The sequence below is a fragment of the Chamaea fasciata genome, unplaced genomic scaffold (assembly GCF_029207755.1).
Source record: "Chamaea fasciata isolate MVZ Bird 193981 ecotype frontalis unplaced genomic scaffold, bChaFas1.0.hap1 SCAF_1, whole genome shotgun sequence".
NCBI lineage: Eukaryota > Metazoa > Chordata > Aves > Passeriformes > Sylviidae > Chamaea > Chamaea fasciata.
This window is the reverse complement of record NW_027094086.1, coordinates 105775859-105793095: the sequence shown is the minus strand read 5'-3', so window position 1 is coordinate 105793095 and position 17237 is coordinate 105775859. Positions and strand designations below refer to the sequence as shown.

The 17237-nt window shown below is 38.7% G+C and overlaps 1 protein-coding gene across 7 annotated transcripts in view; it reads right to left on the bottom strand.

Annotated features, from left to right (window-relative positions):
• The window catches only part of ELMO1 (engulfment and cell motility 1), a 304867-nt gene that overhangs the window by 190529 nt on the left and 97101 nt on the right, over positions 1-17237 (bottom strand). For 6 of the 7 annotated variants that reach the window (XM_066192198.1, XM_066192190.1, XM_066192224.1 and 3 more), the window contains 4 exons: positions 15833-15868; positions 7609-7708; positions 1274-1425; positions 313-391 (listed from right to left, as the gene is read on the bottom strand). In XM_066192198.1, the coding sequence (XP_066048295.1) occupies positions 313-391; positions 1274-1425; positions 7609-7708; positions 15833-15868 (367 nt within the window). The remainder of the gene's footprint in view (positions 1-312; positions 392-1273; positions 1426-7608; positions 7709-15832; positions 15869-17237) is intronic. The other variant, XM_066192232.1, reaches the window with a different exon arrangement.

Here is a 17237-nt window from a genome sequence, read left to right as displayed (position 1 = left end):
AAAAATAGCCTGGGTTTACAAGCTGTGCTGGCAAAGAGTTCAGTACAATAAATACTACAGTCAGCCACAGTCAATATGGTTCATATGAGGTCACAGGGAACTACAAGAGCATGGAAGAATGCTTAATCCATCCTAATACCAGTGCAAGATGGAGGTAGCTCCATTAAAATTAATTATACCCCAGCTTGAAACAACAGAACCAGTTTCAGTTTGAATTAACTGCAGGAAAAGTGTGGCTGGGACAACTGCAGGTATGGATATAAATACTTGCTATCCTACAGATGCATATGTATACAACCCCCATCAACCTACCTGCCTCTTGTCATCCGGTGCTTTAAGGAAGAGCGCATTTATTACTGCAATGGTGTACGTCTGGATTTCTTGGTCTGTCCTGTTTGGAAAAATGTTGTAAACGTGAGAGAAGAATACACATGAGCTGTAGAAACTGATCTTCCAGCTGCATTTCTGCAGGTAGAAGTGGAGGAGCTGTTTGCACTTCATGTTAACCGCATAATTTAGGTAACCAAGGCTGGCCATGACCAGGCTGTCTTTATTATTGAGAGAGAGATGATGTCCCAAAGGAAGACTCAGAATTCAAAAATGGTGGAATGAACTGCCCCTTAAACTGCCATTGACCCTCCACTGACCACAGTAAAAGTCTGATAACCGGTTTCCGCCAGGTGCACGACAACTGCAGATAGGAAGAGGAATCTTCCCTAAAGGCGTCTGGAAATGAACCTGATAGTATTAAAGCCTTTCAGGTGCACTGAAAATGTCCCAGGTGGGAGACAAGCCTAACTATGCACGGTACATTACTCTATGCTACAAGAGGCAGCTTCCATCCATTTAAGCACTTTAATATTACTATATAAGAAAAAGCCCTCCCTTTTCAAATGTACATTCAGCATCAGTTGAGCAACTTTTGTCTTACACAATTCCCAGAGTCTGGTAAGCAAAGCAACCCCATCTGTTTGCTAATGGCATTAAGCATTTGGTGCTTTAGGTGCTCAGGGTGCTCCTCTCTTCATTCCCCACTCCCAACCACATAGGTAGCTTGTAGAAAACAAACAAAACGAAATGAAACAAAACAAAAAACCCTAATGACCAGGCAACTCCAGAAAGACTTATCAGTTATGCAGTCACTTCTAGTGGAGGCAGGAATCATAAAGGAGGTTTCTGGTCTTTCTACCACTCTTTTTTCTCCAAATGTTGTGCTGTTTTTTGGTGGGGGGGAAATATCCACCATATCAATCAGTAGCCAAAACTCACTCACCCCTGCAGATGTGGGATTAGCTGCCCAATTGTGATCTCCTGTGCTACTTTCTGGTACAGGTCATGGCTATTGAGCACCATTGATTCCAGGATTGCCAGCGACCGTTGCAAGATAGAGATGTCCGAGGCAAATTTGTTCACGTAGCTTGCTATCTACAAATACAATCATTCAGAGAATCTGCATCTTGTCATGAAAACAGGGAAAGGAAAGAAAGAAAACTGTTGACGTGGTTCAGAAAGGCATTAGGATAAGAAGTAGTCTGGTCCACATGCCAGTTACGAGTGACTACCTGAAAATGATCAACCAGCATACACCATCAAAGAACACAGTGACACAGGTTCTACAGCTGGTAAAAGTCACCAAAGGTTATTGTCAATATTCACATGACTGAAATGCATGCTTCATCATTACATTACAATCATGATAAATCAGCATTAAAAAATTAAACAATTCTATTTTTTCTGTAGAAAACTTTGGAAAAAACAAGGAAACTAGTTCTCATTTTCTCCAGAAAAAATCTGTGCAGCCAATTTTCTCTAAAAAAATATGTAGGCTTAAGGCAAATGTTTCAAAAGAGAAACTTATAATCCAGCTTTCTGGCAAAACACAGTCTAGAAAAACATGCCTTTTTCTTCTGCTTGCTGTTACAAATAATGCTGAAAGCTCTTTCCATGTTACCAATTAAAACTCTGTTGATGACCAGGACAACTGGTTCCATAACTCTGTCTAGAGTCCAGCTTTTCAATTAATAACTTTCTCTTTTACTGCAAGCTGCCATGAGCAAATGGCACATTAATTAAACCCAAGTTTGACCTCTGCTATTTTGCAGTGTGGCAATGACAAGCTGCACACTCATCTGCAGAGTCAACACAGCTGTGCAGTAAGATGTGGCAACACACGTTCTCCTGCATGCTGCCCAGCCCACATACCCAGTTTCCCAGGAAGAAACCTGCCTTCTGGTGGTGCAGCAAGCAAGAACTGCACGGGTTTTCTTCAAATACATCAACACCAGCACAGTCAAAACAAAAGGCACCCAAGCACAGACAGAAGTGTGGTGTGACCACAGTTACTTGCTCTCTACAGCCAAGTAACAGAATACAGTGGCCCTGTCTCAAGTTTGATATGTTCCTTCCAGAAAATTTCACAAGTCTCTTCAGTACTCCTGCTACAGCCACTACTGTAGTTATACTGTTTCCAGTTCTGGATGCTTGCTGAGACCCAAGAACTGTTTCCTTTCAGGAGGAAGAAAGGACTGCCCTATGCTTGGAATAGCTGTCCAGCTGCCTGTAAAAGTCACATTAAAATGCTGACACATGGACAAAGGTATTGTTTTGCACTTGTGACTTCTTAAGTAGTACTGAAGGAGCAAAACACTCAACTTTGGCAGGAGACAAGGAAAAAGGGACAGATTTTTTTTTTTTTTTTGTATCTATTACAGCACTGCTGTTTGCTCTGCTACTTGGTTTGCATTGCCACAGCAGGAACATCCTACACCAAATGAAATTCAATTCAGAGAATATACATTTACTTTATTTTCTGTAAAGAACCATGAATGCGCAGAAAACAGGAGGAGAGAAGCAACTTGATGAGCCTTTTTCTATTTTGGACTCTAAGTATCTTCTCCCAGCAAGTCCTGAGCCAAATAATATTTACAGTAGTATGCAAAGCACAATGTGCAGTTTAGAGCAACAATCTGTGTGTCAGAAGCACTGTGCTACCCCCCCTCTCCTAATGGTAATCCAGATGTGTTTTGATGCATTGCAGCCAGAGCTTCCAGATCTCCACAGGGCCCAGGACAGGGACAGTGTCTGCACAGAGCAACTCTACACTGCTCAACATTAATCCAAATACCCTCCAGATGCCTCAGTTTTCAGGCATCCATGGATTGCTTGTGCAGCAGGAAAACAAGGTGTCCAGAGTGTGTCCCAAATCACGAGATTTCTGTCACCTCTTTAGGAGCACAGACATCAATGAATTATTCTTGGTGCTGCAGCTTCTTCACGGGGCAGTTAATGCTTCACGGGGATATAACATTTTCCTATCAGGGACCGGCAGAAATGTAACAGTATGGATAACTGGAACCTCCATCTAGGAAAGGCTGCCTTAGCCTCATTTATTGTCCTGACCTTGGACCATAACATCTTTTAGTCATAAACACAAACACAAGGTAAAAAGCTGTCTCGTGTTTAAAAAGACATATCACACTGAACATAGATGCAAAACATCTGCTGGGTAACTTGCATGTCAAGCTGTGTGTATTAATAACCACCTTGCTGAAGCATGAAGTCTGGCCAGAAATAACAAGCTTGTCTACCTTGAAAAATAAGTCATGCAAGTTCCAGGGAGAACAAAACTGCATTAAAAAGAAATTCTACTCCCACACTTAAAGTTCTGGATGTGGAAAAAAACCGAGGTCCTTCTTGAGAATCAACAGGAGCTCAAATTTGTGTTATTTGCTGTTTTCTGTTTATTAAGCACCACACACAGAGGGCTTTCAACATCCAAAAATAATCCTGCATTCATTTATCAAAAATTCTGATGATTAAAATAATGCAAACTCGGCAAAATACTACATCTTTTCCAGAGAGAAGCAACTTGATCGTTTTGCACTTCCACATGAAAGTCTGTCACAAGGGTGTATCTCATTAAGGATAAAATTATTTCTTGAGCAAAATACCTGTGACCTTAAAATCTGCATAGTCCTCTTGGGACATATATAGCCACATACAGAAGAGCCTGGGTGCTTAACTTCCTATTAATTTCAAGGGAAATTAGGAATCAGACCATGAATTTACACATTCATGCTCTTTCGAAATAGGAGCTAAATAATAAACTGAGGGTCGATGAAAAACCTTTGGCAAACTAAACTTTATCATCTGAATTCTCCTCCTGGTTCAACATCACTTAAGGCACAAGACAGAATTCAAAAGTTTTTAAAAAACTTGTTTAATAATAATAATAATAATAGTAATTATTATTATTATTATTGTTGTTGTTGTTGTTGCCATTGTTATTTCTATTGTTATTTAAAATTTGCACCAGAAAGAAGAACAGGTAGGGAAAAAACAGTGAATGAAACAGATCGAATATTCATTATGTCTGTTCATTAGTTATTTGCCTGTACGATCCTGTTGTCAAAAAATGTACAGAAAAATCTGTCTCAGTTGTGGTCTCTGTTTAGATTTAATGCATAGTAAAATTTTAAAGGGTGCATATAATTTTAAAGTAAGGAACTAGAGTTGCACTTGACTACAGAAAAAACAACTGACACTTGTGACACACAGAAATACTTTTCTGGCTGTAATGCTGTTTTCCTGCATAGTATATTTTAGAATGTGGAGTAAACAATTTGTCAGCATTAAGGCTCTGCATCATACACTTATGAAACAGCCATTATATAAGTAATTTTAAAAGGTTTTTTCTAAAATATATCAAAAAATACTACAAACTTTATTATTCCTCTTGTAGGAACTAAAAATGGAAGTACCAAATTTGCATAGTGAATTTTTGTCATGGTTTAGGAATGGTATTTCCCATTTTAGTGCTCCCACTGAAACACACCAAACAATGCATCATTCTCTCACTCCCCTCTACTTCCTGTGGTGGGACTGAGGAGAATTGGAGGCACTTAAGGTAAACATCATCAGCTGAGATAAGAAAAATCTACTGAAAGCAGCAATGAACTAAGAACAAGAACAGTAACAGCAACACTATCAATAACAGGGCACGAGAGAGGTGAACCATTCACACGCAAATGCTTCTGATGTGGAAACTGGGAATACCTGGACCACTGCCACACTACCCCAATCCAAAAGGGACCCCTTCCCCTGACGCCAGAAAATGATGTGAGGTGGTATAGAATAACCCCTGGGTCCTAGTCGCGCCCACTCCTGGATACTGCAAAAATTAACCCTGTCCTGGCCAGAAGCAGGACAATTCTGATAACCAATCAGGGCAACTTTTTCTAAGAACTTGGAATCAAAATCCTTTGGGCAGCTATGGAATCTGGAAATGAACTATATATCATCATAAGCAAGAAAAAGGTCTTGAGAGAGCTTTGCATATCATAAGGGAGTTTTTCCATATGTTGCTACTCTCCCTTAAAATAACGAACAAAGTTCTCCTTGAAAATGTCAATCTTACTTGCTACAGTTAGAATAGCAGTCTTTAGGTACCCAAAGGATGGGAGAGAGTCTGCATCCAACACCAAGCAGTTATTCAGTAGAAGCAGACAGGCATTCCCCTTGAGGCCTCCTTCAGCTTCTATATTTTCAAGTTTAAAAAACTATTCAAGAAAAAATTCTGACTAATTCAACCCCATTCAAATTTAGCTTTTTTTAGCATGAAAGACAGCTTCAAAAGGCAGAAACACTTGATTTCAAGTTCCCCCTCAGCAGAAACTTATCAGGTCCCTTATCCATCCTGTCAGTCACTTGAGCAAGCCCATCAAGGACCTCAAGTGGCCTGTCAAAAGCCAAAAGTCGGAGGAGCAAGTGAGCATGAAGTTGTAGATTGCTGCCACAGAGATGAGACATGGTCCAAAGGTGCTCTGCTAGGTTTGTCCCATGCCCTCACTTCACCACTGAGGGCTCTGCCTTTCTGGCTCCCAACTGCATGCAGGTCTGAACACTCCTGAGCCTCTTTCCTCAATCTCTGTCATTCTCTGTCCCCTCTGTTTCTCTTCTAACTCTCCCATCATTCTCCTTGGTCCCTTTCTTGCTCAACAGTTTCACTTCTGGTTTTACTTGCCAGTTTTGGTTTTCACAGGCACTTTATGAAAAAGCTTTTGTATGTGTCTTTTGGTTGTTTTGGTTTTGGTTTTTTGTGGGGTTTTTAATGGGGTATTTTTTGTGGGTTTTTTTTGTTTGTTTGTTTGTTTGTTTGTTTTTCTTTTTTTATTGGGTCATAATCCAGGGAAACCTATAGAAGTGCTGGACAGAAGAGATGACTTATTAACAATGGGAACACAACAATTTCTTCTCTTGTTACAATACAATCCACATGGCAAAAGGTGTTGACAAACTTAGACAAAGACATTTGTTTTGAGCCAATAACAAAGTAGATGTTCTAAATTAACTTTAGTAAGTTTCTTCATATGCTCCACAGTAGGGTTCCCTATAAAATAAGGCATTCTGGACTTGATTTTGTCTCCTGCAGTCAGTTAAAAACAGTTGTAGAATCTTCTTTGCCATTGGAAGATAACAGCAATCATCATCACAACCTATTTAGACTGTGAGACTGGAAAAAAAAATTAAAAACCAGAGCAAAGCTCAGATCAGTTACACTATTTCTTTCTTCTTATTATTAAAAATGCATCCCGCATTTTCAATGACCAAAACTGAGATTTAGTATCAAAAAATCTAATGCTTTTTTTCATAGTAGATCCTTCTTTCACTTTTGGCAACAAAAGTAAATTTCTACTCTCCTTTGATGGTAGCAATTTTCTAACTAAATTTGAAGTCCTTGCTTTAACACACTCTGCTAAAATGAAGGTTTCCTTGCCACAGGTTATATTCATTTCATTACTGCTTCTGATATCATTTTAGTGAAGTAACTGGTATCTTTTGAACCTTTACAAATGCACTTTAAAATATGATAAATTCAATCAGGTTTGAAAATTCTTTGTAAAGGAGAATTATGTGGTTCGGGGGTTTTTCTTTCCCAGTAAATAAAAGTGTTAAATCAGTAACAAAAACTTTTTCTGAAGTCTCATAAATCTCTGCACCTGAAGAGTACTACACCTGAAGAGATGCTTTTGTGCATCTCTGACATGTAAGTAAAGAAGGATATGTTGCAAATCGTGGACAGATCTGTTTCAAAACCACATATCTGAACTGCAAGATTCAGAGGGGCAAAGTTCAGCTTGATTAACTCAATAGATATCATCCTAATTTCAAATTTTAAACTAACTAATTTCTCTTCTTCCAATACCCCAGAGGAAACATTTCAGTGCTACCTTTTTTTGTTCCTAGAAATATGGCATTACTCATTTTAGTTTACATTACGTCAAAATACCTTTTTTTTTTTTGCTTTAACTGTATTTTATCTGCACAGGGAGGTCACAATGTAATTGAATAAGTCATTTCTCCTGTGACAAGCCTAACACTGTGTTGAACCCAGTTCACTCCAACTGATTTCCACAGAAGTTGAAGCAGATTCCACAGCTACAAGCATTTATAGTTTGAAACAGCACTTTAATCCCATTTTCATGTACCTTTTTCGACCAACAACCTAAATAATGTACCTGGGGAAAAAAAAAAGGAAAAAACCCAAATCACAACTCACCTCAAATATTTAAACTGATACAGAACAGATAGCATTGATTACAAATTTACCTTTTTAATGAATGCCACAGAGAATGTATCCCACGATACAATCCCATGATCCATCAGCTCAACAAATGCAGTCAGTGTAAAGGACAACATATCTCCAAAGCTGCAAGAGACAGGAGTCATGACAACATTTACCAGTAATGCAGCAGGGTAGCAACCGAGGGAATAAAGCAGCAGGAAGCTTTCAGAAAGGCAAGAAAATGAAGCCAATTATGGACTAAGAGGTAGCAGAAGAGCAAGTGAGGCCGTGCTATAGCTAGTCTCCAAAACAATTTAGCATGGATAACAAGAATAGTCAACTGGAGGAAAGCAGTTGTAAGAGAAGGAGTAATCCCCAGGAGAACACGGCATGCAATGCTCAAGAAAAAAAATCAGTCACTCCAAATTAAAATTCTCCCATAAACTCAGAGGCTTAGATCTAATAGAGGAAATAAGTGAACTTTTTCCTTAGCACTTATGAAATCCTCCTAACTGAAGGCCGTGCAGAGGTGTCACATTTTGATACCACTGCATCAAACAAATTGGTGGGAAGTTAGAGCATTGTTTATTCCTCCTCTTACAAGAAAGCAAATAGATTTAAAAAATGCACCAGAAAAGATTATATATCTTGAGCAGCAACTTTCTAACAGTTAATGCCTTGATTTCTTTCTTTAAACCTGAAGATGCATCTCTTTTACTTTATCTAAGAGCAACCAAATTGCAAAGCATGCAGCTCAAATTATTTAGGTTTTGCAGGCCACTACCCTGCATTTCACACCTGTATATTTGAAATGCAACACATCTTTGTATGAATTCAAGTAAATTCAAAACGAGTTTAAACTCATCAGGGATAATGTGACTAGATGCACAGGAATTTTTCATGTTAAACTGCCATTTTTAAAGATTAGCTTCATATCCATATATAGCCAGGGCACCAAAAAGTCAGCAGCCACAATGATTCCAGTGAAGCCCTTCTATGAGGTAGCTACTCACTACAAACAGAAGTGTAGACATCCTGAAAGGGAGCAGTGAATTACCTTTCAGGGCATGTCAAACTGCGTGCAAGGTGCTCTGCCAGTAAGCCATTAAAAAGCAAAATCATACAATCAAACAGCATGAATAGTCCCAGTGATTCTAATACAGCAGCTTATGCCTAATAAAAAGACAGAATTAAAGAACGCCTTTTGTCAGACTGGAACTGCAATGCTTACTATGTTGAAAATCTGAGTCTAATATTACAGCCATAGTTAATCAATGTAATTAATTGGTATTCCTTAATCTGTGGTTTCTCCTACTATCCTGCACAAACCCAACACAAAAAGGTGAACATCCACTCAGATGGAAGACATTTAGAGCAGTACATAAGAATAAGGCAGACAAATCAGCTTCAATGCAGCAACTCCAGTGGCTGGGTTTGGTTTAATCTGCCATTTAGGGATATCTGATGGTAAGATGCAGCCTTTAGTGGCCTCTTCTTTTAAGAAAAGACATTTTCCCAGAACTTCTGAGATTCCCTCCATGAAAAAATACCCTCGCCATTCCTGACATTTTGTGAATAAAACCCAAAAAAACAACAAAACACCTTTCCCTTCAGTAAATACTGGTATGCACAGTGGCTTTGATTACTTATGACAAAATGAAAAACCTACACCAAAGATCAAACAAGAAAAATAACGTCTCTAAAAATCCACTGTAATTTTGTAGGGAATACTTTCTTGGTCTGGAAGCTCTGGGTATTGTTTTGGGGGTCAGAGGATGCTTTTTCGCCTTTTTATTTTGTTCTAGTCAGTTTGTTTATTTGGGGTTTCTTTAATACTGCAAATCATTTAAGAACTACATTAGATTGAAAATGTCATCATTAGCATTCCAAATAACCAAGGATTTCATATTAAGATGACAATAAGACTCAGGAAATTTAATCAGCTCTGTTCCTGTCATGTTCCCCAATTCACTCCTTTTGCATGATATAGTTATTTATGAACCCGCAAATAAAACAGCAACCCTAGGAAAGGCTTTCTTCTAAAAGCTTGCACCGAACATATCTTCATGACAGAATACTTCCACAAATACAGGAATACTAATATTATAAGTATTAATATGATTAGCATTAATTAAAACTAAATTAGTTTCTAATAATTTTTTAATTAAAAAGGTAGGCCATATAGGTTGAAAAGTAGATAAAAATTTCTCCCAGCATTAAACTAAGCACATCATCTGTCAGAGATAAATTTGCTCACCTATTGTTTTTTAATTTGTCAATTAACCTGTATTTAGTATATGAATTATCTTCTATAAATAAATTGTACCTGGAAACTAATTCCCATCAACAAAACTAGAGGGCTTACTTAAACTACATCAAACTTGTGCATGGATATTCATCTTCAGAACAGTAATGGCTGGAATGTAAAGGAATTAAACTAACCTGGATTCACTAGTCCATTAAGTCTTCTCATCAAAACTATTGATCAATCCCACCTGATTGATACTGATGCTCCTCCACAGCTCTGGGGAATAAACTGGGCTAATGGAGCTGACAATTCTGGTTTGAATGTATAAACCTAGTTTTAGTAGATCTGACAGTGATACAACCATTTGGGACCCAGAAGGTGAAAGCATTTTTCAACTTAAAATGATCAGACAGCTCATCAGATGTCACTCCAGTGACTCTGCTTCAAATAATTAATGACTGAAGAGGTGCAACACTGGGACTAATCAAGCAGCAAGAAATGCTTCAGCTCTATTATTATGCAGCACCACACATACAGACTATGTCCTTCTAAAATACACGGCTACACACATGCACCTGCCCAGATACGTATACACCAAGTGTCATTGCAAAAGTCAAAAGCCAGGCTTAAGGGATAAGCATTAAGACTAGCACAGCTAAAGATGAAAGCAATCTGCAGGGTAACTAGGGCAAGATAAGGATTACAGCAACTGCAGGGGGAGGGGAAGGGTGTTGATTCATTGTTAAGTGGTTAAACACAAGCAGAGAGGTAGAAATAGACTTTCAAGTAATTCATTTCAAAACACACACACACAGACACACTCACACTATTAAGAGGAGCAGACAGAAGAGAGGCTAGAAATTTCAAGAGAATCAAAGCTGGTTTATAAAATTCACAATCTTTAAGAAAACATGGTAAGAGCTGCTTAATTCAAGGTCTCTGTAAGGGTTTTGATCATACAAAAAGTCCAAAAAATAATGGGGCCACTTTTTTCATAAAACCTTTTTAGAATATTCCATAGCACAAAGCACAACAGTTCTGTAACTATCAAACCCTTGCTGGTCTGGCTAAATTACTTAATAGTTTGAGGATAATTCCAAATGAAGGTGCTTTTTAATGCAGCAAGAGGGGAAAAACGATCAGAAAGATGCACTGTGTAATTTCAATTTCATATCTCATTAACATTGACATCTTAATAACCTTTGCTCTCAGGCAAGCTACCTCTACAAGCCCTCCTGAATGCTGTTCTGGTTCTGGCTCTTGGATGCCTTACATTGGGACAACTGACACAATTCCACTATTCTTTGCTGACTCCCCTCTTCTAACGCCCCTTATGAGAGCTGGTGGTTATGAAGCATCTCCTCATCCACAGCAGGTCTCAGAAAGCTGAGGTTTGCAATGCCATCAGCTGCCCCAGCATGAGCCATTCCACGGGGATGACCATGCTCTAATACAGCCTGTGGGTCCTCAACCTCTCTCACAAACCTGACTGAAGACTAAGGCAACAGCTGCTTTCCACACCTCTAGGCTTTAGAAAAATAGCAGGTCAAACCTGTTAATTTAAATTCCTAAGAATTCTCTGTGTTCTTACCTTAGGAAACTGTGAAGAAAAAAAAGACAAAAACCAAACCATTCCACACATTTTGATACTAGTTTTTCTTTCCTGAAAATAAAAATGAAAGGAATGTGCACGTGACCCTGATTACCACAGCTGTCTGTCACATGCCTTCCAAGTATGATTTCTACATGCTAAACCATCTTTTTATCCTGTGTGTTGATTCTGAAAGATGCCGAGAGCAACTTGGATTACTTCTCAAAATAAATTAATGGCAGTCTAACACTCAAATCCCCTAAATGTTCTTAAAACAGAATTTTAAAAAATCTTAATCCATGTTTCACACACATAACAAAATGAACATTTTATCACTGTTATGGATGGAAAAATACTTGGCTGCTCAAACAAGTATGTAAATCAAGATAATTAGTCAAGCTCAACTGTCATCAGGAACAAACAAAGGAATACAAGATTTTACCAAACCTGATGCAGTGTCTCATGGTTTTGTGTAGTAGAATCTGGAAATTAATTGCTGTTTGCCTGTCGCAATCAGCATATGGCCACCAGCCCACTGGGACTAGAAGCCAAAGAATGTACACCTTTACACAAACCACTTTCCTGGGCGACACAGAACCAAAGCTGAGCTCTAATTTTGCAAGGGAAAGCAGAACAGAAACAATTTAATTGGCCAGGAGGTAACAGGAGAGTGGCAGCCTACTACTAAATGCAAGAGTGGTTAACTAAGTCCCTTATCTGGGCTCACAGCCTAATACTGGGCAGCTGAAAGGCCTGACATCACTGAGGTCAACATCAAAGAGTAAGAACAGCTTTTTAAATTGGAGCTGTCAAGGATAAATGGCCATGAATAAATTTTAACAGGGGAACAGAATATATCTAATCATCAGAGGACAAGAGCTCTGGAAAAGCCACGGGGGCCAGAATCTAACTAAGTCTAAAACGAAGACTGATGATGTAACAGGATGCTTTGCCGGCAGAGTGTGAACTTTATATTGCTATGGCTCCTCTTCACTGCTTCTACACTGCCTTGTTTCTTCAAGCAACCTTTCCAAGGGTAAAAGGGTAAAACTTTTAGGGTAAAACTAAGGGTAAAACTAAGCCACCCTCAAATCAAAGAAGGAGCAATTCACACCTACTTGGTACTTAGTACAGATGAAAATGATGGAACAGTTTGTGTAGTAGTTGCCCCTACTTTTCTAGATGATTACAGAAAATGCACTTAACTGCTACACAGCAATTGACACAGATTTTTTTTTCTTTTTCATTGTGATAGCTAAGCACTACCAAAATATTTCTCTGTGGTACAGTTTCACTGCATCATTAAAAGGGGTCAGCCTTACTGATTTCAAATCCCTTGCATTCCAAGAACATCAAATAGCTTTGTAACCCCAGTATCAGGGTTTCACTGTGTTTGAAAATTAATTTTCATTAAAGGAAAACACAGTGTGAATTTTAAACATAACTGTAAATATTCTTGAATAAATCCAAGTGTAGATATTCTTACTATAGAGCATGACAAAATTCACTTAAAGGTACATTAAGCATGGGAAACTAGCCCAGAGGAACTATTACACACGGAAGATGTGATTAGAATTACCTTTTTTTCTTATTCCCTATTTTTTAAATTCCTGTTTTTGTTCATTTCATGGCAATTTCCTCAAATAGACTACTTTTCTTAAAAGCCCAGGAACCACTATACAAGAAAAACATCACAAATCAGTTTGGTTTGACTACAATTTAGCTCTGCAATGCAGAAGTCAATTAATAGAGTCATTTCATGGGATTTTTTTTTTAATTTATTATGTCATCCTGTACATATAAAGTAACTTGGTTTTGTAAATTAGCATTTGGTTTCTTTAAGTATCTTCAGTCAAGAAGACAAGAAAGTGGATGCTGAGAAGTGTTATAGTTCAGTTCATGTTATCAAGCTCTGTGGGGTTTTTTATTGTACTCATTTTACTAGATCTTTTCCCATTAATACATGGGTGAAAAACAGTCAGGATGTTGGACAACTACATTCACAGAGCACTGGTGTAAACACTTTACCTTCAAAACATATGAGCAAGCCAGCTTCCAGAACTATTTGTTTCACATCCTCAACAATGCCTCTGGTATCTTTTCCAGTAAAAGTCCAAATTCAACTATTTGTGTCATTTAATTGTATTATCTCATATACTACTGCTGGAAATCAAAATATTAAACTGAGTATCCCCATGTAAGCTGAAGTTTCTACTGGGAGGATTTAACTTCCAAAGTTAGAATAAACTTTAGTCACAGACACGTTCTTTATTGCTGTATTCACTGATGTGATACATCTACATTGACCGATAAGGATCCTCTTAATAACTATCTTAATAAGGATCAAGTGGGTAAAACCTTGTTCTCATGAGTAAACAAAGCTAAACTGCGTAAAATTAATTCATTCGTGTAATCTGTCGGATCAGGTCCTAAAACCAGGGTGCCATGCAACTGTAATTCAGTATTTCAGTACTGTCCTGAGGACAAAATTAATCCATAGAAGCCTACAGTGTAACAGAATTTGGAAACAGGTATTGAAAGACTGTAACTATTCTTCCACAAAGAACTATTTTCACAGCAGTGAGGAAATGCCATCTAAAAAGACAGGAGATACCTTGTCTCAGCAGGGGTGATCATAGAATCACAGAATTTTTAGGGCTGGAAGGAATTTCTAAAGATCATCTGGTCCAACCTGCCAAGGCAGGGTCACCTGGAGCAGGTGGCACAGGAACGCATCCAGGTGGGGTTGGAATGTCTCCAGAGAGGGAGACTCCATGAACTCCCTGGGCAGCCTGATCCAGTGCTCTGCTGCCCTCAATGGAAAGAAGTTCTTCCTCATGTTGGGGTGGAACTTCTTATTTTAGCTCGTAGCCACTGCTCCTCGTCCTGTTGCTGGGAACCATGGAAAAGAGTCTGGCACCATCCTCTTGGCACCTGCCTTAGAGATACTTATCTGCATTAATGTGATCCCCTCTCAGTCTTCTCCACACTAAACAGGCCCAGTTCCTGCAGTCACTCCTCATAAGAGAGATGCTCCAGATCCCTAATTTCCTTTGTGACCTTCCAGTGGACCTATCCCAGGAGCTCCATGCCTTTCTGGAACTGAGGAGGCCAGGGCTGGACACAGCACTCCAGGTGTGACTTCACTAGAGAGGAGTAATGGGGGAGGATTACCTCCCTCGCCCTGATGTCCTCAGTGTCCTCAGGATACCACTGGCCCTTCTGGCCCCAAGGGCACTGCCAGCTCATGGTCAAGTTGTCATCCTACAGGACCCCCAGATCCTTCTCTGCCCTCTACTTGGTCAGTCCCCAACATGTACTTCTGCTTGGGGTTATTCCTCCCTGGACACAGGACCATACACTTTACTTATTTGAACCTCATTAGGTTTCTCTCTGCCCCGTTGTCCAGACTTTTACAGTCCTGCTGAATGGCAGCACAGCCTTCAGGTCATGCTGCCAAGAATTCCATAAGCCTCATGTCACTTTAACAATTTTCATCATAAGCTAAACTTTTCTATTATGAAACAAGTAACTTTGTATTAGATTAAGAAAGTGAACATAGCAGAAGGATTTAAATTTCCTGCCAAATTTATTCTTACTGTATAATTTATTTATTAGGCAATGATTTAAAAATAAATGTTTCAGAACTTGGTTTACAGTAGATTTGTGAAAGTAAGATTGAGCACAGGTTTGGATGAGGAGCTGCATTTCCTGCAAGATAAATCACATCAAGCTCTCAGAATGACAGACATATGCTTAATTGATTATTCTTTTGCTTCCTTGGGTTTTAGCTATACATGACATGTCAAATTTGAAAGCTAATCAAGATATTAGAACTTCTCTTGGGATTCAAATTTATCAAAGCCAGCACTTAACTCTGAGCAAACAGAAGTATTCTGTTCAAAATTTTCAGGTAAACAGGCAGGAAAATTCTGATATGAGGACATCTACTATTTTACAGTTTTCCTTTATGCAGCTATCTGCAACAACCAGCATTACCTAGGACCAGCAAATAATAGGAATTCAAACTGGGACAATGACCTTACTTTTTCATCTCACTAACATCGACCATTAAAATTGTCTACTATCAACCAGACAAGCCAATGAAATTCAAGAGGGGAATTGGGAAAGGTGGAGAAATTCATTTTTTTCTGAAAGTAAAAAAGAAACAAAACAAAAGCCTTACTTCAGAAATAGTAAAAGCCCCTGCTGAAGTTACAGAAATGAAGCACTCATTCCACAGGCAAAGCAAAAAAAGGCTTAATCAGAAAATTTTAACAGGCATCAAAGAGCAAAAACAGAGAAGATTGAAGACTTGCTGATGAATATGCAGAGTTGTATTTACATACAAAGATTAGCGCAAGGGCCTGAACTCAGTCATGCAAAGGAAGAGGTAGTACACAAGGTGATGATCTAATCAAGTTCTTACCAGGGCTTCATTATCTTCTGCAATTTCTGATATCGTCTGCAAAATTAAAACTTGCATGTGAGGAAAAACACTTTAAAACATCTGTACTCAATTTACTGCATACAACCCCCCTGTACTCAAGCCATAAAATTCAAAGACACCCATACAGTAAGAGGCAGTAAATTGCTAACAATTTGCTGTGAACAGAAACAGTTCAGTAACTTGAAGAGAACACTCCAAATAAATTTCAAATATTTGTTTAGAATACTTGTGTTAACTTCTGTTAGGAAAAAAAAATGTATCTAGACATTCTAATTTAGTAAAGCATTTTTGTAAAAAGCCTTTGATACAAAACAATAAAGGTTTACACATTAAGCATCTTCTGTCCTGTTTCAATGACATGTAGCCCTTTGCCTGGAGAACTCTTTCATTTACTTGTAGTCTCCACCACCAATACTGATGTCAGAGTCATCAACATTGCTGAAAGCTGTGGCGCTAGGATGGCAAATGGTAAAAACGGCACCAAAGAGAGACACTCTCTTTTTAAAACACCAATTTAACTTATAAAAATAAGGGAGCTAGAAAGAAATTTTAAAAAAAAATTCATCTCTCAATCCCTTCTTGTGCCTCCTAAATCTATTTCAGTTTTATTTCAGAGGCTTGCCTGCAGTTCCACACTGGGCAGACTAGTGTTCAAAAGGACAACAAAGAGATCTCTCTTTCCTTTGTGCACCTTCTCCCCAGGTCTTCCCCTTTCTCCTTTTCCAGAGGAATCAGTCTCAAGGAGAGCAGCTTTTGGGCTAGCTTGTATAACTGTCAGTGAAGAAAACAGAGACTATTTTCATGTTGTTGTTCTTCATGCACATGGTTTGAAGTCCTTCTCTGCCAGCTGTGAGCTGCAATACCCATGCCTGAAGATGGTGCTGGCACAGTTTACCATGTATCAAACCACAGACTGGGTTACAGCCTAACTCAAATCAGAGAAGGGACAAGATTTTCTCCTTGGATTTCATGGCCTTGGTTCTTTTATGCTACAACATCCATCTGTGTAGTCCGTAATAATGAAAAAAACAAAAAACCATCCTGATGATCAGACAGCCTTAAAAAGTGGGGGAAAATACCCTCAACATGCTTTTATGTGCAGTAAAATTCAAAACATTTTCCATAGCAGGAGATCCAAGCTTCAGCACAATGTCACTCCTGTGCTTCTGCAAACTAAGTGTTTCCATGCTGTGGCAGATTCTGCTAAACCACCAAGAACAATTGCCACAACAAATGGGTTTTGTCATCTCCCAAATGTGCGTGGATCCTTGCAACTTTCTGCAGCATGTCAGCCAAACTTCATGGCACTCTTCCCAGGCCAGTTTTTAAAATAGGTGCTTTCTTCCGGGTGCTGACTTCAGCTAAGCGGCAAACAAACTTGAAA